Source organism: Pseudopodoces humilis, chromosome 15, assembly GCF_049639895.1.
Source record: "Pseudopodoces humilis isolate 2021_Gansu_Grassland_sample_001 chromosome 15, ASM4963989v1, whole genome shotgun sequence".
Taxonomy (NCBI): domain Eukaryota; kingdom Metazoa; phylum Chordata; class Aves; order Passeriformes; family Paridae; genus Pseudopodoces; species Pseudopodoces humilis.
In genome coordinates this window covers 5,484,592-5,507,276 of record NC_142214.1, presented here as the reverse complement: position 1 = coordinate 5,507,276, position 22,685 = coordinate 5,484,592, and the positions used below count along the sequence as shown (strand labels likewise).

Sequence of the window (22,685 nt, the reverse complement as noted above, 5' to 3'; positions counted from 1 at the left end):
AGCTGGACACTTCCACAGGTGCCAGTGCCAGACTCCACTCTGCCCCCGGCCCTGGCCCACCTGTCCTCCTCCAGCAATTTGGATTTACTGAGCTGTTTCCCTCCCCAACCCTGGCCCCAGCAGTGCCACATCCTTCCCTCACTTTTCCAAGCCCCTTAAAAGCAGAAGTGCTTTCCCCAGGCTGCCGAATAGACATGCAAGCCCTAGACTGAAATCCGCTCCAGGTTCCAAGTGCAAATGAGGTTCAACTCCAGTTTAACCCAGTAAAGCCCAGCTCTAGCAATGCACAACCCCAATGCTGTTCACCAGGTTCTGTCCACCTTGCCTGACACGGAGCTTTTCCAGTCGTCCCTTCCTATTGTCAGCGTCTATTTTTAACCCCCAGCATTATTTCTCCCTGCGTGACTTCAGACACTCTCTGGGGACAAGGTGGAATTGCTGAGCTGGTTCCAGGCAAAGTGACTCAACTCTCACCTTCAGAAGCCACACAGGAATCACAGGAGAAGTAAATTTTCCTCCATTCACATTTTCCTTTCTCTTTCCCTCCAAGCTCTGTCTGGGGCTGAAAGCAGGGAAAGCTGCAGGGATGTAAAGCCTGTGTCCATCAGAAAGAACATGCGGCAAAGCCATTTTCCTCCCTTTTCTTCCCTGGTACCTTTATAATCAGCTGGATTTACCACTGTGGCAGCTACCTTGGGGAAAATCCTGCACCAACTCCTGGTGTACATAAAGGTTAGAATGGTAACCTTAACACAGGTGTTATGAGCGGAGCTCTGAGCTGCCAGGCACAGGGAATCTCATGGAGAGAGGCACCATCCCAGAAAGGAGGGAGCAGCATTCCCCTGGCGGGGCCCTGGGCCGAGCACCAGTGCCGACGCTTCATTGCTCCCTTTGAGCTGGTCTTGCCGGCGCCGCAGAGCAGCAATTAAGGAGAAGGTCAGCAGCGAAGCCCTTCAAGAATCTGTCCCTTTAGGGGAGTATCCAAACAACCCCACCATTTGCTACCTTCTAATTCCTAAAGCGCACAAGCCCAACGCCAACCCAACGCCGAGCACTCGGAGATGCCTCATGGAATGAGGGACGCGTGTGCTGCGTCAGCCAGATGTTGACATTATTTGGCATTAGGAGCCAATAAATAATCATTAATGCTGCAGCAGCAACCAGGCTCTCTGCAAGAAAGCCCAGATGCCAAAAACGCCGTGTTTATGGCACAAGGGGAGGCAGGATCTGGGAGAGCCGCCTGCCGCGCACAATGCAGCCGGCGCTGCCAATTCCAGAGCGTATCCCACTCCCGCAGCACACAGCATTCCTCCGGAAGCCCCAGCTCAGGGGCTGGCAGAACTGGGAGCGTCCCTGCGATCCGACCTGCTTCTGCAGCCACACAGGATCACACAGACCACCAGAAGCTGGGGTGTTATCAGGAGTCGTTGCATTCTGAGCTGTCTGACATTGCTCCAGCCAGCCTTGTTTTTTGGGATGACTCCTTGGTTTCGCTCACTGGAGCTGGCAGGACGCTGGAACACACACAGCCCCGGAGACAAGGGGAGGCAGCATCTGGAAGCAATTATCCCAGCGCTCTTGTATCTGTCACCCACTCCTTTTGTACGGGACCATTCCCAGTATCAGCAATCTCTCTGTCAGAAAAGACGAAAGGGATTTTTCTCCCTCATCCCAACAAGGCAGTGGAGACTTTCCTGATGGAGGGCAGGGTGGGCAAGGTTCCTCCTGCCAGGTCACAGGAGAACTAGGCACAGCAGGGACAGGCACCTTAAGGAAGAAGCCCACCCAGATAAGGAATACAACAATTTGTCTCCTTTGTCTGTGCTCTGGTATGATGCTGCAGCACTTCAAACACTGTATTTCCAAGTTTGAAGCTCCAAAAACCTCCAACTGTTTTACAGGCATGGATGAACTTCTGGGAGCTCTGTGGGATGGTCCCCATGCCTCCAACGCACCCCATGCAATTCCATCCTCAAACCATGTGCTTCATCCTAAACCAACACGCCTCCAGCCTCAAACCATGTGTTTCCATCCTCAACCCACGTGCCTCCATCCTCAAAGAGGAAAAACAAGGAGGAACAGGCCTTGTCTAGGAGAGCAGGAGGCAGGAGGATACCACAGCCCTTCCCCACCACCCTGAACACCCCCTCCCCAGGGTAGGTAGTCCCCGCATTTTTCGTGGCATTCTCCTCATCCCACACCGTGCTCAGGGACAACATACAGTTTGCATCCCAAAAGGAAAACTCAGCCAAGAAAGGCTGGCTGATGGGCACCAGCACTTTTCCAGCTGGCTGGCACATCCAGCAAACCCCCAGCACCTAAAACAGGGACACCCCCACCCACCCTCCCAAGCCCACAAACTCCACACACAGCAGAGGGAGGTGGCTCGTGAAGACTTTCGTGCCTCTCTTGGATGTTATGAAACCAGGCAGGGAGCATGAAACTGCCTGCCGTGGGTGGGAACACCCAGGGCTATATGGAGAGCCTGGAGGATTCCTCCGTGGTCTGGGAAAGCACGTGGGCTCCCCCGCCCCGCACACGCCCTCGCAGGGTGGGTTTTTCCTCTGGAGAGACTGGGTGAGCACAAATACCCAGCACAGCCCCACATGAAGGGGGTAATTAGGGAACAGCACCCAGCGCTTACCAAGTCAGGGTACAGATGAAAAGCAGAAACAAACATTAAACCTCACCAGGATTGGGAGCTGCTCCTGGGAATGGACTCCTGTGGGAACCACCCCTCCCCATCCCTGCATCCCAGAACCATTCACTGCAGGTAGGGAACACTAAGCCAAGGCAACACAAACATGCCTTCCTCCATCCCCTACTCCCAGCAAGTCTTCCTGTAGCTCAGAGAAATGAAAAAAAGAAGGAAAACAGGAAAAATCTCTTCTACTGCCATTAAATGAGCAGCAGGCATGAAGCTGTGAAGGACGAAGTGGTGGGAGAGGGCTGAGGGTCCAGGAACCACAAGGGACCCTCCTCTCCTTTCCCCTCCCTCCACTGCTTTGCCAGGATGTTGCTGCCTCAATTATTTCAGTAATTAGTTGAGCCGAGGCACTGCTAATGGGGGGCAGGGAAGGGGGGAACAGGGAAAGGGGGTTGCAGGAAAAGGGGGCACAAACCAGCCAGGAAGCACAGCCAGATCTCGGCCTTACAAAATTTCCATGAAAGAAGAATAATACAAATCTTAAACCCAAACACAGCTGAAGGGGAAATTCCAGCTGCCTCCAGCCCTTCACACCTCCAAGCACTTTCTTGAAACCCCACTCCAGCCAGGCCTTCTCGGCCCAGTGAGAGGGAAGGGGGCTGTGCATCCCCAATGGCACTGGAACAGCCCTTCCCACCTCCTGGGAAAGCATCTTCTCCTCCTCCTCACATACTGCAAAGGAAGCTGGGAACAATGGGACGCACCAGTGCCAGCTCCAGCAGGGATGGACACTCATGGACCACCCACCTGGCTGCCCAGGGACAAGGGACAGGCTGAGAGGGACAGCCGGGTGCAGGGGGCACAGGCAGCTGCCAAGACCCCCTCCCTTGCTTGGTGTGAGGGGCAGCTCCCTGTCCTGGTGACATGGGGGGACAGAAGAGGGACCTGGGGAACTCAGTGACTGCAGGTTGTGGTCACTGAGGGAGGGGCTGTGCAGAGCTCCCTCATCTTCCTCCACCCCAGCTCTTCCCACAGAAGAGGGTCTGCTGGCTGAGCCATGGGCCAGACCTTCCCTTACAAAAATAACATTTCACCTTTTTTTTTTTTTTTTTCCCTTTTCTTTTTAATTTCTTCTTTTGAAATAATTGACTAATTGGCCAAGCCCCAGGTCCGTGCTGGGAGTGAATCCCAGGTCTGCTCTTGCATAAAGCATTTATTAAAGACATCACAGTAGGACAGGAGAGGAGGGGAGGGGGGGCAGGCAGAGCCCGGCAGGCCAGGGCGGTGCCCAGAGCGCGCTGGAAATTTCCCATCGCACCCAGAGGGAGGAAGCCCAAAAATTAATCCCGATCATCCCCCGCAGCACAGCTCTGCCCCGAGCAGGGCCTGACTCAGCCGGGATGGGCATCACCCGGGGCAGGCATCACCCAGGATAGGCAGCACGCAGGGAGGGCATCCCAGCCCCAGCACCCTCAGAGCAGGGCAGTGAGTACGTGAAAGGGAGAGGATCCCCCTCCTCCCTTTAATCCCCAGCCCCAAAGCAGAGCCCTTTCAGGGGAAAGTGTAACGCAATACCTGGAAAATTTCTCCCACCCATTCTCCGCTGTTGGCTGCCAAATTTAAAACATATTTGCTGCCTGGCCTTGAAGAAACGTAACCTGCTGCCTAATTCCAACACGTTCATTCTTTGGGGGGCAACGAAAAAATTCACAGAGCTAATGGCGGCTCCTCTCCTTACACCCTGCAGCCCTCGGGGCTGGGAGCTGCCAAAAAGCTGCCTGGGAGCCTCGGCCAGCACACACCAGAACGCCAGGAAAGAACGGGAGGAAGGGAGCCACTGCACAGCAAGAGGTTTTTGAATCGATGTCCATGAGCCCCGAGAATCAGCTGGGGGTGCCACCAGTCAAAAGCCCTTGGAACATGTGACATCCAGGGCAATACAAAACTCCAGAGCATGGGGAATAGGGACCTGCAGGGAGAGGATCCCCACTCAGCAGCGGAGCCACCCCATCTCCCCTCACAAGTGGAGAACTGAGGGAGCAGGTGAATGCACACACAGCCCCATCCCTCATCCCACCACCCCAGCTTCTCACCAGGAAGAGTTTTCTGGTAGGCCGGGGTTTTGAGGGGAGGCTGGAGCAGTGGGAAAGGGCTGGGGGAGGGCACAATGTGTTTAGCAGACTGAGCGATCCGACAGGACCCATTAAAGGAAACAATTTGTAATACAATAATTATTATGTCGTTTCTCTGGCCTCTTTCCTAAGCCTCCCTTTAAACAGTTTGAGGCTTGAGGGGCCTCTAGAAAGCAGGGCTTTCTTGTGGGGCTGAGGGTGCTCCATGTCCACATTGGCCAGGATGAGGAAGATGGGATGGACACATGGAGCAGACACTCACTTGAAGCTCTCCATGCAACAGGAGCTCATCCTGGTTTGCTCACAATCCTCGAGAGAACACATGGAACAAAGAGGAACTGCTGCTCCCCAGCTGCAGGGGATCATCAGCAGATAAGGGTTCTCTCTGGGAACACCACCGGATTGGACCCATGCTTGCTCCTACTTGGAGCAAGGCCGGGCCCCACGGCCACTCCAGCTCGGCTTTTCTGTTCTGAAGTTCTCGGCCACACATCTGAAGAAAGCGGCAGTAGCGAACAACAGAGCGAGAGCAAGCAACACAAATCCCTGGGATAATGAGCCCGGAGGAGGGAGACGGTGGGCTCTGTCTGAGGAGGGAGCCGTGCTTTTATTGGAGAGGCCTAAAAGGGCTATAAATCCTCAGATTCAAAGGCGAACTCAAGCTCTTTCAAGTCGGAGGAAGGCCTGGGATGTGTCAGCTGGGAGGACTAACCACGCCGCGTCCCCTGCTGAAGTGGCCTCTTCAGCAAAGCCGCGGAGCAGCCCGGGATATTACACCCAGATCCTTTCCATATGCTCCTGGCCGGCCGCAGGCAGGGCATGCCGGCATCCCTGCCGGCACCGGACCCACCCGACCCCCCCGCACAGGAACACCGGCCACCCTGCCTTTGTGGGCGAGTGCCTTTCGCCCATTCCCCCTCCAAACCCCACTGAGGATCTGTCCCCCGATATCCCAGTGGGAGCAGGGGGCTGCGTCCCTCCCTCTCGCGTTTGGCTGCGATACTACAGCAAGCCCAGACAAAGAGCGCGGAGCCCAGGACCAGCACGTCCCTGCATCCCTCCGCATCCCGAGGCTGCCAGCCCTGCCTGCCAACCCACACACCAGGCCACGCTCCCACGTTTCAGAAATCCATTAAAAGGGAAAAATCGGTGGCAAAGGAGACGGCGCCGAGCCTCAGCCCCGTGTAAGTGACCGCAGACACTTCCCAGCCTAATGAGAAGGAAAACGTGGACACACTCTGGGATCAATGAGGAGTGGCGTAAGGGGTTTTATAGATCATAAGCCATGAAAACACACTTTGCTTTTCCCCAAGTATCTACTTGGAAGAGGTGGGATGGCAAAAGCCAGGCAGGGCAGCTGGTACACAGGGCTGGGCTCATCCTGGCAGGATGTCAGAGACAAGGAAAGGGATTGCCGGGAAGTGGGATGTTCCTGTCCCATCACCAGCAGTGACACAAGCCTGGGTTGCCAGCAAAACCAGCCATGAACCCCAGCTAGGGAGGACATCCACTCCAGGGCTTTGAACTTCCCAAACTACAGCCTGAAGGTGCTCGGACAGAAGAAATTGGGACAGCTTGTGTGGCATCTCCTAAGTTTCTCAACCCAGCACCTCCATGCTGGCACCAGCAAGGGCCAATCCACATGAAACCAGGTGACTCCAAGCTTCTCACCACAGCCCAGCCCTAGCACACATGGCACACATGGATCTCTGTGCAGGCACAGCACCACAGAGGGATAGAGCCTTTGAAAAACACCGAGGGGAGCTCATGGCTAGACACCAACCAAACCCCCAGCTCTGCCCTCACACAGCCCTCCTGGAAAAGCCCAGTCCCATGGCCTCAGAAAGGGCAAGCAGTCCACCTGGGAAGGGCCGGCTGCGGGTAGGAAAAGGTTATTCCCAAGCAGCCGAGCCAGGGTTATAAATAGCTGGCATTTTTGAAGTGCAGCTGCTCTGCTCAGCTCAGCTCGGCCGGGGCAGCACTGCCACGCCGGCACCTGAGCCGGCTCGGATCCCACCCGGGGGCTCCGGCAGGGAGAGCTCACAGAGAAGCCACTGCTCACTGGAACACCATGAGCAACCCCCCAAACCTGTCCCCTCATCCTCCAGGGAGGAGGGACTGGAGGCCCCCGAGCTGCGCTCTGGGGATCGCCCGCAGCCTCCACTCCAGCTCCAGCAGAACCTGCTCCACGGAAGGGCAGGGGCCAGGAAAACCCCACAGTGTGCACAAATCCAGCCTCGCCGAGCAGGACGCTTAGCCCCAGCTTGTCCAACTCCCCTGGGACCAAGCCTGGACAGGCTGGGGGAGCCAGGAGTGCCAGGATTCCAAGGCTCAGCCATGAGCAGAGCATTGGGGCTCCAACCAGAGATGGGATCCTGAGACTCCATGAGCCAAGCGCTGCTGCTCCAACCAGAGACAGGATCCCAAGGCTCCAGCACAGCCATCGGCTGAGCTCTAATGCTCCAACCAGAGATGGAATCCAGAGGTTCCAGCACAGCCCTGAGCAGATCCACAGAGTTCCAAAAACAGACAGGATTCTGAAGCTCCAGCACAGCCATGAGCTGGCGATCAAGCAAGAGACAACCCACAAGGGGCAAGAAAACCCCTCCCGAAGGATGCCAGGAGTACCCCAACCCTCTCCACGAGAGTAGGACCACTGCCACCATCCCCCCTGCTCTCCAGAGCAGGATTCTCTACCACACCACCCGATCCAGAGCAAGGGATGAGAAGGAGAAAAGCATGGGGAAAGAGCAGCAAGGAGCTGGGCTCTCCCTCAGCCCTACACAACAAAAGCCCCACAGCCGGACTGCGCATTCCTGCCCAGATGTGACGCCGCGATAGCGCTGAGAGAGTCCTGCTCCTGCTCCCCGATCCCAGCAATCATTAATTAGAGACAGAACGGAATCAGCTTTGTTTCTCCCCACCCTATTCCAGCTGCCAGACTCCAAGTAGCATGTGCTACTGATCGCTCCAAGATGTTTTCCCACCGGAGTCCAGCGCTCCTTGAGCAGACAGGATTCCCAGCAGCACGGCCACCGCTGTGCTGAGGACAGGGTGCCCTGCCACAGGGGCAGTGAGCACAAAGCTATGGGAAAGCCAGGGGGAAGCTGGGACACACAAATCCTACAGGGAAACAAGGGATCATCCCCACTGCTAAGCCTCTGGTTTACAGGGGACAATCCAAACAGCTCCTGACGGACGTCATGCAAGGGACTACTCGTGCATTCCGGCTCTTTGCGACCCCCATGATCCCTAAAACTGGGGACAGGGCTCAGAGGGGACCCGTGAGCCCCCAGTGAAGCTGTTTGGGGGCACCCCTAAACACCTTATGAGGCTGCTCAGGGGAACCCCCAGCCCACCTGGCCGCACCACCAAGGGTACAGTCACATCCCACCCAGCCACATACAGCCCTTCTGTGATAAGGATTCAAGGGAACAGCTTAGATCCCAAAGCGACACAGGAGCTCAGGTGCAGTGGAAGGTGGCAGCCCCCACCAGCCCCCTGCCAGCCCATCCCAGTCAGAAATAGCACAGAAGCCCCATGGAAGCACCATCCAGCCCCACTGCCACGCAGATCCAAGGAGCTGCAGCAGCTGTTTTGCTCCGGAGAAAGCTCAGGCTCCTTTTACAATCAATCAGCCACCCCATCACAGCTCTTTTTTTCTTTTAAAGGAAGCAGTTAAATCCATTTTATGGAATCCAGCGGTATTTACCCGGCTACTGCAAGAGCCGCAGCCCTGCCTTCTCTTTTTTTTTTTAATTTAAGTTAATGAAGTCATTCCCAAACGACCTGCAAGTAGCCCTGGGTGCTCCTTTCCCCCACCCTGGCACGAGGAGAGGGAGAACACCTCTGGTGAAAGTGGGCTGGGCACAAGGGGTCCGCCTTGTGGGGAGCAGGAGCTGGGAGGGCACCCAGCAAAGGGTCCCCCCCATTCCAATGGGAAATTCCAACTGGAAAGCAGGCTGTCCACGCTCACTTTGCCCAAGCCAGCCTTCAGAGGTGAAGCAAAGCCCTGGAAAGGTCAAGGTGCACATGGGAGCTACGGGATTATTGATGGGAACACAGAATCATAAATCCTGGAACGGTTTAGGTTGAGAGGGGACCTTAAAGCCCATCCAGCCCCACCCCTGCCATGAGCAGAGACACCTTCCCCTATCCCAGGTTGCTCCAAGCCACATCCAACCTGGCCTCAGACACTTCCAGGGATGGGGCAGCCACAGCTTCTCTGGGCACCCTGTGCCAGGGCCTCCCCACCCTCACAGCCAAGAATTTCTTCCCAATATCCAACTTAAACTTCCCACCTTTTTAGTTTAAAGCCATGCCCTACCTCTCAGCCTCAGGAAAGGGGAGTCTCTACAAGCCAGAAATTACTTTCAATAAAAAACAAACAGTGAGTTTTCCCTATTTCCCAAATCCTGACACCGCGAAGCGCCTCCTGCACCCACAGCTCCTGTAATTCCATTCCATCTGCTCCGACAAGTGCGAGCCCCCTGCTCCAGGCCAGCCTTTCCCCTCGGAAACAGCCTTCCCACAAGCACTTTGTCCCTCGTAAAACGGCATTAAAAGAGGCAAAGATCTGCCAGGCTTCAACCCCAGTGCTGATGGAATTCCATGGGACACCATCATGTCATTAAAGGCAGAATAAAAATACCACGAAGGATTAGACTTTTGTCTGGGGTTTTTTTTCCTCTTCCCCTCACCTTTTTTTTCTTAAATAAATGCATTTATTTGGTTTTTAACAAGTTCGGAGCTGAGCAAAACTTTCTGGAAGGGGAAGAGGGAAAAGCAGAGGCGAAAAGAGCCGTTCTCCGGAGCTGCATGGATGATGTGTCCCATTTCCCCCACCTCCTTATTAAAATACTTTCTGGGGAGGCGAATTCCAGCCTGAAATGAATTTTCCAAACCATATTTTATTAGGAATGCTTCCCTTTAACGGTCGGTACAGGAGCCCACCAGGGTCAATATTTCTCCCAAATTACAGCCAAGGGAGTTGAGAAAGGATTTAGCCAGAATTCCTCCGGCAATTCCCGGCTGTCCAAGGAGAGCACGCTCCCACCGACCCCCGGCTGCGCAGCAAAGGGGACGAGTAAATCCCAGAAGCACTTTTCCTAAAGCCCCCCTTGGACACGATAGAATAAATTAAAGCCATATTGCCACTCCAAGCACCCTTCCAAAGGGCTCTGCAGACATCTCAGGGAAAGCTCACTCAGAGTGAGCTCATCCCAAGCACAGGTTTGAGACAATTATCACTTTTTCCAACAAAACCATTCCTACACCTATTTTTTTTCCCCTTTCAAGACCCAGCATCCTCACAATGGGAAGTGGGTGATGATTTCACCGCTGGCTTTGGGACACACACCCAGGAGCCAACCTGGGCTTCCCAACCCAGCACACAGCTTAAGCCTGACTTAACTCGATTAGGAAATGATTCCATCTCTCAGATGTGTTATCAGCATCCCTCTGATAACACCAGGAGCCCCAAACCTGATGGTAGAGCTGGAGCCCACAGCTCCCAGCTGCCCAGAAAGGGCAGGAAAATATTTTCCTTATTTACAGCAATCGTGCTGAGGCCGGCCGGGCCCGGAGCGCCACGCTCGCCCCTCAGATCCGTTGGAAAATTCCACTTAGCCATGTTATTTTTAAAGGCTTTAGCTCTCTTTACTCTAAAAACAAGAGTTAAAGCTCGGCAGAGCGGGATGGGGGCTGGCACAGCCCTGGCATTGCCCCAGGAAGGGGCTTGGAAGCCCGAGTACAGTGGTGAAGGGTTTTGATGGATCTTGCTTGAAGATAATCCCAATCCAACCAAGAGCATGAGTTTTCCCCCAGCTGGAGCCGGACTTTGCCCAGCACACCGATCCCCAGACTGGTTTCCTCATCTGGGTTTGCCAGGAGCGGCCGTGAGGAGGCTCAGCCCGACGCCACGCAGCCGGCAAAGCTTGGAGCTGGGAAAGAAAGAGACGGATCCCAAAGATGGATCCCGGACATGAGGATCCGGGGTCACTCCACAGGGGCACAGACTGGAGGGATCTGAGTGGGATCACGGCCGAGCCCCGAAAGTCCCCACTGAGGTAAAACACTTGCATGGGTTTTGCCCGTGCATGTCCTGGAAGAGCCATTCCTGGGTGGAAACGCCGACATTTTGGGCGCTTCCCACTCTCTCCGGTCCCTGTGGGGATACAGGGATGGGGAAGCACCCATAGGAGCAGCCCCACATGGGATGGCACATTCCCAGAAAACTGTGTCCAGGGCGGACAACCTCCGAGCTCCAAATCCGCAGAGAACCGAGAGCAGACAACCCCCAAATTTGAAATTCCCGGAGAATGGAGAGTGGGCAATCACAGAGCTCCAAACTGGGGGAGAACTGGGGGTGGAAAAGCACCAAGCTCCAAACTGGGAGAAAACTGAGGGTGGAAAAGCACCAAGCTCCAAACCAGGGGAGAACTGCAGGCAGACAAACACTAAGATCTGAATTTGTGGAGAAGAGAGAGTGGGCAACCAACGAGCTCCAAACTGGGAGAAAACTGGAAGCAGACAAACTCCGAGCTCTGAACTGCGGAAAACCAAGGGTGGACAACCCCAATCCCTGAATTCAGGGGGAACTGAGAGCGGGCAACCACCAAGATCCGAACTAGGGCTAAACTGAATCCAGACAACCTCTGAGACCTGAATTACACGTGAACCAAAGGCAGAAACCGCTGAGCTCCAAAAACTGGGAGCAGAAAGCCACCAAGCTCCCAGTTTGGGAAAACCAAGGAACCCCTCAAGCTCTCCCTGGACACCTCACCAGGGAGGAACATCTCCAAGTGGGAAGTCCTGGAGTATCACCCCTGTGCCAGCCAACGGCCACGGCCTCCTCCCAACTTCCCAATCCTCAGCAGCTTAAGGAAAACCCAGGATAAGGAAGGGAAGAGGGGTGACATGGCATTCTCCACCACCAAGACAGAGCCACCTCCACCTCCAGCTGCCTTTTCCCAAATAAAATCTCTGTTTTCTGGAACCAATTTGCCTGCCCCTAGCCAAGCTCACGAATCCAGCGGGCAATTCCCGAGGGAAAAGGCTCTCTCTGCTCCCAGCCAACTGACACAACTCCCAAAGAAACGAAAAACACACCGAGGAGAACGAAGTGACGGAGCCGCCGTCCCGGCGCTTCCAGAGCTGGGGACACGCGAAGTGTGCCTGCAAAGTTCCTTTTTCCCCCACCAAGAAACCAAGGAAATAAACATTTAGTTGGAATACATGTCCAGGCAGGAAGGTTGTCCAAATTGTTTCGGTTCTTTCCAACCCTCAAAAACTCTTTGGATTATTTTTGGGTTATTTTTTGCCTCGGGAAGTGTGGTGGGGAAAAAAAAAAAAAAAACAACAAAAGCAGGGTAAAAGCAGGATTTTTTTGAAGGGAGAAAGGGGTAACATAAATAAACATTCCATGATCTACAAGATGAAGCTGAGGAAGGGCCACCGACCCATCCAGACCACCAGCCCCGGCATAGGGGCGACCGAACACCCCCCACTCCTCCTCCTCCTGGCCCTTCATATTGCTCCTGCACGCCAGCCGCGTCCACATCCACAGATTTATATAGGAATATATAAATGTATAGAATTTAGGTGTCTGTATAGGCGGAGCAGCCCCACCGCCCGCTTTGTTCGGACCCAGCCCGAGGTGGGGGCGGAACGAATCCCCTCGCCTTCCTCCGCGGCTGATTTCGGATGAGAAAACCCAGGAAAAAAAAAATTAAAAAAAGGTTATAAATCCAAACGCTGGAGGGAAGCGGCGATCCGGGGTAAAAAACAAAACAAAACAAAAAAAAAAAACACCGAGACGTGAAAAATTAAAAAAAAAAATTTAAAAATCAAGAAACAAAACGTGGTTTTCAAAAATAAAAACGGATTTCAAGAGAAGAAAAGCTGCGAGAAGAAAAAGCACAGTTAAAAACGGGGGGAAAAAAGGGAAGGAGGTTTTTTTTTTTTTTGGTACGAAAAGCAGCGCGGCGCCGCGGGTCCGTCCTCAGCCGGGGGTCGCTCCGTCCGCCGCCCGCAGCCTCCAGGAGCGATTTTTCCTTAAAAACCTCGCTGTTTCCGTTAAATTCGCATTTAGAACGCGGTTTCGGTGCCTTTTTCCCCGCAGGGGGTGCGAGGCGCGTCCCTCCCGACCCCCCCCTTCTCTCGCCGCACGTACTTGGGGTTCGCGGAGCTCCACGACACCGGCTCCAGGCTCTTTGCGAGCGGCGCGGCGAGGCGGCACAGGGCCAGCAGGACACCCAGCAGCCACCGCCCGCCGCGGGGCCGCGCCATCGTCCCCCCGCGGGGGGGCGGGCCGGGCGTCAGGCGCCCATCACGCTCCGCCGCCGCCTCCTCCCGCTCCGCTCCCCACCCGCCACCTCCGCCCGCCCCGCACCGACTGAGGCGCCGCCCGCCGCGGCAGCCGCTCTACCCCTCCGCGCAGGCAGCGGCTCGGACAGCCCGGACGGGCGGCCAATGGCTGAGCGGAGCGGGGGGGGCCTTGCGGGTGGGCACGCCCATTATGAGTTCTTAAGGGGAGCGCAGAGGGTTTGTGCTTTTTTTATGCCCCCCCCCCCGGTTACCGGCCGTTGCTACCGGGTTACCGGGGGGAGGATGAAGAGGCGACAGCGTTGGGGACGAGCTGGAAGAGCTCCGCTATGGGTGTCCCACCGGCCTGTCCCCATCCCCGTCGAGCCCGTCACCCCCCCCGCTGCGCGCCGCGCTTGGCCTCGCCCGCCCCTTCAGCCGCGATCCTACAGCGCCCCCCAGCGGCCGCCGCCGGCCACGCCCGAAGCGGCGACGGGGCCGGCACGAAACCGAAATATTCCACAAAATCCATGGATTGGGGGGGGTTTAAAGAGGTTTGAACGGTCTGGGACTTTTATTCCAGCGAATTGGAGGGTATTAAAATTTTTAATTTAAAAGAAATATATTTTATTTCGAATTTTTTTTTCCTCCAGCGTTTTCCAAAGGTTTTGTTCATTTTTTTCCCCATTTTTAAAAAAGATTTTCCACTTCTTTGACGTTTTGGAGGGTCTCTTAAAGATTTTTAAATATTAATATTACTGTTTTTGAAGGTTTCTTTAAAGATGTTTCAATATTTTGCGACTTTTTTCTAGGGTTTTAAAAAAAATATTTTACATTTTTGGGATTTTTTTTGAGGATTTTTCAGTTTTATTAATTTTTTCCAGGTCTTTTAAAGATTCTTCAATTTTTTTATTTTTTTGAGAGTTTTTAAAGTAATTTCTGACTTTTGTGACTTCGTTTAAAGATTTTTTTTCTAACCTTTTGGACTTTTTAAAGCGTTTTTAAAAATATTTTTCCTTTTACCATTTTTTTTTTTAGATTTGGGGTTTCTTTTACTTTTTTACAAGGTATTAATTTTTTCTCACATTTTTTTTATTTTTTAAACTTTTAAAGTTTTCCCTTTTTTATGTATTCTCAGTTTTCTGATTTTTTATTATTTTGAAGTTTTTTATTTTTTTTTAAGTCTTCTGAACTTTTTTAAACTTCTTTTTTTTAAATTTATTTTTCATTTCCAGAATTGTTTGGAGCTTTTCTTATTAATTTTCTTTTTAAACTTTTTAAAATTTTCTTCTTTTTTTGAGGGGTTTTGAGGTTCTTTAAAAAATTTATTTCAAGTGGATTTTTTTATTTTTGTGGCATTTTTTTTTTAATGTGTTTTGGACTTTTTGGAGTTTTTGTAATTTGTTAATATTTTCTTAGTTGGGCCATGGGGAGGGAGGAGCCAAAATCCAGAATTAATTTTCTTCCTATTAAAAAAATCTTTGGAGTCACTTTACTTTCTATTACAAGCAAAATAATAAACCCCTTTGGAGTTGGTTTAATTTCTATTAATAAAATAAAAACAAAATAAAATAAAACCCCCCTCCCCTGTTCACTTTTTATTAAGGAAATTAAAAAAAAAAAAAAACCCTCAAGTCAGTTCCTTTCTGTTACAAAAATAAACCAACAAATTTTGGCGTCACTTTCATTTGTGTTGAGAAAATTGAAAAACAAACAAAAAAGTCACTTTGGAGAACAAAAATAAACCAAAACCCCCCGAGTCCCTTCGGTTTTTTATTAAAATAATTCAAATTAAAGCTCAAAAATTCCAAAAAATGGCAAAGTCAGTTCCGTTTCTATTGAGAAAATTATAAAAAAAATTATACAATCAGGGTCAAATTGGCTCCATAGAAATAAAATTTATTAAAAACTCAAGGTTTTAAACCTGATTTTTCTGCCTTTTCCATGAAAACCCTGAGCTGGGGATGGCACGTGGGGTGTGGGGGCTCCCTGGGCACGGGGAGCAGCGGGATTTGGGCTCTTTGGAGCCAAAAGAGAGGGAAATACCTGAGGAAGGAGTAGAGAAAACATCCAAAAATGTGATTTTTTAATAGATTTGAGCGCCTGGCTGTCTCCTGGGAGAGGGGCCTTGGATCCCTGCCCGCTCCTCGCTCATTCCCTGCCCATTCTTTCTTTCCCTGCCCATTCCTGGGTCTCTCTGCCTATTCCTTTCTCTCTCCTTTCCCATTCCTGCTCTCCCTACCCGTTCCCTGCCCTCTCCCTGCCCATTCCTGCCTCTTCCCACCTGCTCCTGGCTCTCCCTGCCCATTCCCTGCCCATTCCCTGCCCATTCCCTCCCCATTCCTGGCTCTCCCTGTCTTCTCCCTACCCACTCCCTACCCACTCCCTGCCCATTCCCTGTCCCTTCCTGGCTCTCCCTGTCCATTCCCTGTCCATTCCCTGCCCATTCCTGCTCATTCCCTGCCCCTTCCCTCTCCATTCCCTGCCCATTCCCTGCCCATTCCCTGTCCCTTCCTGGCTCTCCCTGCCCATTCCCTGCCCGTTCCCTGACTGTTCCTTGCTCTCCCTGCCCATTCCCTGTCCATTCCTGCTCACTCCCTGCCCATTCCCTCCTTGTTCCTTGCTCTCCGTGCCCCTTCCCTGTCCATTCCCTATCCATTCCCTGCCTGTTCCTGCCCCTTCCCTGCCCATTCCCTGCCTGTTCCTGCCCCTTCCCTGCCCATTCCCTGCCTGTTCCTTGCTCACCCTGCCCGTTCCCGCTCTCCTGCCCCTCCATCCCTGCCGATGACATCAGGTCCTGTTGCCATGGCGATGCCGCTCTCCCGGCACAGGCTCAGGTGGGGATCCGGAGCTCGGGAATCCTTTGGAAAGGAGGATGATGACCCCACAGCTCCCCTGTGCCCACCCACCCACCCACCCCGCACGGCCAGGAGGGCTCAGGATCCCTTCACGATCACTTTGGGAACACTTTGGGATCAGCCCCCGTGGCCTCGCCCCGGTGGGGACCAGTTTGGTGCTGTGGGGGATGTGGATCCTTGGGATGAGGGAAAGGAGCAGGTGAGCCAGGCACGAGCTTCCAAAGGTCACCACTTTATGGAGAGTTCCGCGGGACAGCCGGGAAAAAACCCGGATTGTGGCCCCTGCCCACTCTGGAATGTGTCAGCGACACCAAACACTCGTAAGGGAGGGGCCCTGTGGAACGGGAACAGGTCCCATCCAGGGCAGTGGGACACCTTGGAGAGCTGGGACAATGGGAAAACTCCTTGACATCCCTTCTGGAGTTGTCCCACAGCAGGAAACACCTGCCCCGGGAAGGGGAGCTCCTGATTTTCCCACCCATCCACCTGGTGACCAACCAGGACCATTCCTTGGATGGTTTGGGGAAAAAAGAACCCAATAAATTAAATGGGAAATGGTTCCTTGCCTCAGGTGCACCATGACACCGGGATCTGGGCTGGGCTCCAGGTGGGAGAAGGAAAGGATCCATACCCCAGGGGGCTCTGACCAGGTCCAGGGGCCAATAAACCCCATCCAACCCCAAAATTCCAGGCACGGGGGTCATCCTTGTGTTTCCACAAGGAGTTACTGTGATTTCCATCTCCCTTCCCTTTTCCTGCCCTGCTCCGGCATTCCTGGAGCTGGCATGGACATTCCCATGTGGATGTCACGAGTTTTGGGGGGCTCAGCTCCCACACAGCTCCATCCTGGGGTGCTGATCCAGGCTCCCATTCCATGAGGGATCCCAGAGCCACACACAGACCTGGTGCTCCCCAGAGTCCTCACGTGCAAACGGTGAGGGACAAGAAAGGGCATTGGTGAATTTCCAAATTCTTCAACTTTCCGGAGCCCAGGAGATGCCTCGTGCCCTACCCATGCCCTCTTCCCACACATCCCACTGTGCCCTTCCCACCCGGGGTGGATTCTGGATTTTTGGCTTCCCTCACCTCCCTAAAACCTCATTAAAACAACATTTTTGGGGATGATCCGGGCAATTTTCCCCCACCTGCTCCATTCTAAAAAGACTGGACTGTTGATACCCGGCATCATTCCCAAAATTCCCGGCTCTCCCACCTCCCTCCCTGCTGGCAGAGCCTCTCCGAGCCCAATCAGCCCCTCATCAAGTGATGAGCTGCAGCCCAATGTATTCCACAGCCACTTCACATTTAAATTACCTGAGAAATTTCCGAGCAGGGAGGAAAAAAAAAAGAAAAATAAAAAAAGAAAAATTCGGCTGAACACCAGGAAAAAGTGCTTAGTGCAGAAATCCGGGGGATGGTTCCCCCAGGAAAGCGCTGGAGTTATTTAAAACTCACCTAAATAAAACATCGGTGGGGAATAAACTTCTCTCATCCCACAGGCACCGTGGGACCAGGGAGATATTCCCCCTAAGTGTTTTCTAGGATGAAAGGGATGAGATCCCACCGGGCTGGCACGTGTATCCCCAACACCCTGGCAGAGGCACAGCCCCTCTCCCTGGAAAATGCTTTTCCAAGGAACCCTGCACAGAAGGGGCCAAAATTCGTGATTAACTCAAATCTCCATAAAACAAAAACAAAAACACACAAAAATAAACCCCCCCAAAAAAAAAATCCCAGGAATTTTTGTTTTTAAGGAGACATCCAAAGAGCCTTGTACCCATGGAATAAGAGCCAGGCAGGCAGGATGGGTGCCAGGGAAGCAGAGAAATCAGAGCATCAAAACCAGCAATGAAGGTGATGTCAAGGGTTTGCCTTTCCCGTGATTTATCCCATCATTCCCGCGCTCAGGCTCCGGGAATCTTGCACCTTCTGCAGATGTGCTGCCTGATTAAAATGATGCAACATTTTTGCTGGCTGTGTCATAGGATTTCAATTATAAAAAGCCCCATTTTCCACCTGGAAATCCGGGCGCTTCCCACCTGCCCCGAGGGGAGAGGGAAAGGGGGAGCTGGGGGTGTTTAATCCATCGGGAAAGGATAGAACAGGGAAATGCAGCAGCACGAGGCCATGGGGCTCCAGAGGAACATTTTATGGGGCTGAGAAGTCGCTGCATAATAGGCTGGGGAAGGAAGTATTAAAATCTTTAACCGGTTTTCAGAGCCGCGATAATTAAGGTGTTGCAAGCTACAATTGCCTGGAAAAAAAAAATCCAAAGGCAGGGAATAAGATTTTTATCGCTTGCAGAAGTGGCCACTCATGGATTTGGGGCTTAAAAAAAAAATTAAGGAGAATAAAACCTGCAAGGAAGGGAAAAATTCAAAGGTGGCTGAAATGGGGTTGGGCTGGAGATGGAAACTGGGAGCTGGGGGAGCAGCTGTCGGCACTGGGGAAGCATTGTCTGGAGTCCAGCCCTTTAATCAGGAGCTTTAATGGAACTGGAGTAGAGGTTTAATCCCAAACATCCTCACTGGAGCAGCTCCCTTTCCCCAGACCTCTGCGAGGGGAGGAATATTGGCTTCAATGAATGAGGCCACAGAAATGGGTGAGAGAGGCTGAATTCCCTCCTGGCTCTGCCTTCCCGCTGCTCTCTGGAACAGGACACATCATTCCACATCTCCAGTAAATCCATGACTTTGGCTGTGCCCTGGGAAAGAGCAGAGCAGGACTGAGGGCTGGCAAAAGGAGAGAGAAGGGACAACAAAAACCACAAGAAAAATCCCTGGCAGGCAGCTGCTGCCACCTTAGACATGGAGAGAGGGCAACAGAGGGGTCCTGAGCATCCTGATATTCCCAGAAAACCTGGGAACACACCCTAAAAACCCCACCAGAAGTGAATCACCTCACTCTTGTAAGAACAAAGGTGACGGGTGAGACGTGCCAGGGAGCTGCCTTTAACTCCTTGACCATTATTGTGGAAAACGCCTCAAATTTGCTGGAGAAGGAGCAGCCCTGAACAGCACAGTGGGAGATTACACGAGGAATATGCTGGGAAAATAAATATATATATATATATTAATGTGTATGTGTATATATATATATATATATATATATATATATATATATATATATATGTATGTATATGTGGGGGGGTATATATAAATATATATATATGAAATTTTGTAAATAGATATGTAGGTATATATGCATTAGTACATATTTATATGAGGGTATATATGTATTTTTTATATTTATATATATAAATAAATAATCTATTATTATATCTAATATGTTATTATATTATATATATGTGTGTGTGTGTGATATAGGAAATTTTGTATTTTAATATATTTTATATGTATATTTTATATATAGAATAGATATAAAATATTTATATACATACATATATATATATTATATATATTTATATATTTATATATATGAGGTAGCAATGTACCCAGGCGTGCAGATGCTGGAGGAGGCGGGAATATCCAAGGGGACACTGCCTAGGCCATTCCTTAACATCTGTCTTAATGACCTGCAAAAGGCACCACCAGCTCGTTAATGACCTGGCAGGGAAGATAAGCAGCTTTTCCATGGAATTCTCGCCGCTATCCCGGTGTGCGGGGCCGGCCGTCCTTCCCCAGGCAGGGAGACATGAAAGGGCCCTAAATAGCCAGAAAGGAGCACAGGAAACGCCATGATTTTGTTAGCGGGGGGAAAAAAAATAAATCTAATCTGGTCTATCTGGGGCGAGTGATTAAAAAGTTGTTGGAGCGGGAGAGCGGCAGCGGCACCTCGGGAAAATCCGCGGGGTTTAATATGCAGCTATGCCGGAGCTCTCCTCATCCACCTCTCCCAGGGAAAACACAAAGTGCATTTTCAGGTCAGCGAGCCGGAGGAAGAAGGAGAAGCCCCAAAAAGGAGCAGAAGCTGGAGGAATGCTGTGTAAGCCGAGATTTTCAAACACATGGATCTGTTTTCTTTGGAGCAGCAGCGGCAGGGGGAAGTCGCAACTGCAGACAAAGCTCCCGCAGGGTTTGAACACCAAAGGAAAAGCGGTGGAGGATGGCAGAGGAGCAGGAGGTGACCTGGGGCTGTGTCGTATCCCAGGGGAAGTGCCGAGAGCCCGGGGCTGCGCCGGGACACGCGGCTGCTGATGGATGCGCCCGAGGCATCGCCGCTCCCAGGGCTCTTCCCTCGCCTGTCGTGGCCTCTGCTCCTTGGTCGGGGTGGAAAATCCAGGTGTTGGATCGGATCTGCAATCCCCAGAGTCAGACCCGCTATTCCCAGGGCCGGATCTTCCATTCCCAGCGCCACACCTGCCGTCCCCAGGGCCAGACCTACCATTCCCAGGACCAGACCTTCCATCCCTATGATGAGATCATCCACTTTCAGTGTCGCAATTTCCATCCTCAGTGTCACAACTTCCCTCCCCATGGTCAAGCTCACCATCCTCAGGGCCAGCCCTGCCATTCCCAGGGTCACAGCTTCCATCCCAAATGTCAGACTCGTCCCCCAGTGCCATCCTTAGGGTCACGCCTTCCATTCCTAATGTCAGACCTTCCATCCCCAGGATCAGACTTCCCATGTCCAGGTCAAACCTGCCATTCCAAGGGTCACACCTGCCTTCTCCAGTGTCCCATCTCCCATCCCCAGGGTCACACCTGACACCAAGCGTCGGGGCTGATCCTCAGTGTCCCACCTGCCACCCCCGGTGTCCCACGTGCTATCCCCAGGATCAGAGCCAGCACCCTGGCGTGACAGCAGGTTCTTGCCAGCTGGCTGCAGGGCCCTGGGGAATGCCGTGTGTGGCCACACGGGCACGGTGCTGCTGTAAGAGTGACCGGGAGGGAGAGGGCTTGGATGGGCTGAGCTCCTCTCCCAGATCCCCAGCAGCCCCCCGGGGCAGGGTCCCGCGGAGCTCCCGGCACGTCCCCACCCGCGAGCCCCGAACGAGCCGGTGATCTCACGTGAATGAGCTCAGAGCTGGCTGCGTCCTGCCAGGATTTACATGGGAGGCTCCAGAGAGTCTGTGTGTACTCACAAGCCTCCCGCCGAGAGCCACAGCTCTCCCCGAGGGGAGGAGGAGCGGGGCTCCCTTTCCTGCTTCCCCACCCTGCCCTGCCAGCTCCGGCTCCTGGCAGCCCGCCTGCTCCGGGCGGCCCGTGCTGCTTCTCGGGCAGCTGCGGCAGCCGGGACAGGGAGATCCAGCCCCTCTGGACTCCTCACTGCTGCGGTCCTGCATCCCTGCGATCCCGAATCCACGTGGCTCTGCATCCCTGCATCCTCTGTCCTGCAGCCCTGCAATCCTGTATCCCTGTGCCCCTTCATCCCCTAATCCCCTGCATTCCCTGAACACCCTGAACATCTGCATCCCTGCACTCCTCCCATCACCCCTGTGCCCCTGCATCCCTGCTTCCCTGAATCCTGCAATCCCCTGCATCCCCTCACCCTACAGCCCTGCATTCCCTGCCATCCCGCACCTTACATCCCAACGCCACTGCATCCCTGCATCCTCCCATCCCGACACCCAGGAGGGGATCCCAGTATCCCACAGAGCACAAGGCTTTATTATCCTCCCATTTAGGCGGATCATGGCTCCGTGATTCCCGCTGCAGGTTTTGGGGATGCAGCCCCGTGGTGCCGCTGATGGCTCCCGTTGTGGAGCAGGACTGGCTGAAAGGCAGAAGAGGAAAGTGGAGAAATTCCGTTTTATCTCTCAGCAATCGCAAAAAGGGATAAACTGAACATCCTGAGCAGTTGCAGTGCTGCTTTTGTGGGGCTGGTAATTTGTGACAGCGAAGATCACTGGAAATATCTTAATTAATGTTTATTTTGATGGCTGTGTAGGTTTGGGGTGACGTGTCCCTGAGTCTGGAATGGGGAGGGGGGCAGGGTGGCAGGGGGAAAAAAAAAGCAGATTTTTTTTGACTTGCTGCCCAGAACCACAAAAATGCCTTTTAAAGCGTCCCTCCCTCGCCCAAACAGGCTCGTCGGGAGCAGAGCAGAGCTCATGGAAAGAGGAGAGATAGAGAGATAGAGACTCAGAGGAAGGAGGTGAGGGGCAAAGACATGGGAAGGAGACAGACAAACACACACGGAGCAATTTGCATGGTTTATGAGTCTTTGATTCCAGCCTATTTACAACCTGGGCGCTCACACCCCGGTGGGAAGTTGGGAGATTACTGTACTTACCCTCGACTTCGCTTCACATCTTTATCGAGGGATCTCTCTCGCCTCCAGCCAGACTTTAACGAGCTGCAGCTACGGCAGGGACCGGCCCCGTGCGGCCGAGCCCCTTCCCCGCCTGCTCCCGCAGCCATTCCCTGTTCCAGCTGCCATTCCCAGCTCCAGGGACATCCTGGTGATCCACACCTCTGTGGGCCAAGGGACATCTCTGAGAGCCAAAGGACATCGCTGCTCTCCTTTTTTTCCCCACCAGCTTCAGACATGCGTAAAAGAATTTCTGGGATCAGACCAGGCAGTTTTGGGTTTGGCACAGAGGAAAGAGACCCCAAACCCGGAGTATTTGGTTGCAGAGGTGCAGGAGCTCCTGCCCTGCCAGCATCCCATTCTCCCAATTCCTTCTCATTTACCACCTCATTCTTCTCCCTTTTTTTTGCCATTTTCCTCCTCTTTGAGCCATTTTCCATCTGCTTTTCCACTGAAAAAAACTGAATTCCAGGGAAAGGGGATGGCTGGTGGAATTACCGGATACAGTGGAAAGAAATGCGTGACCCACAG

At 52.9% G+C, this 22,685-nt stretch overlaps 1 protein-coding gene across 1 annotated transcript in view; it reads right to left on the bottom strand.

Moving 5' to 3' along the window:
* EFNB1 (ephrin B1) overlaps window positions 1–13,106 on the bottom strand; it is a 44,725-nt gene extending 31,619 nt beyond the window's left edge. The window contains exon 1 of the mRNA XM_014255380.2: window positions 12,953–13,106. Within this exon, the coding sequence (XP_014110855.1) occupies window positions 12,953–13,068 (116 nt within the window). The 5' untranslated portion in view covers window positions 13,069–13,106. The remainder of the gene's footprint in view (window positions 1–12,952) is intronic.
* Between the last annotated feature and the right edge of the window lie 9,579 nt (window positions 13,107–22,685).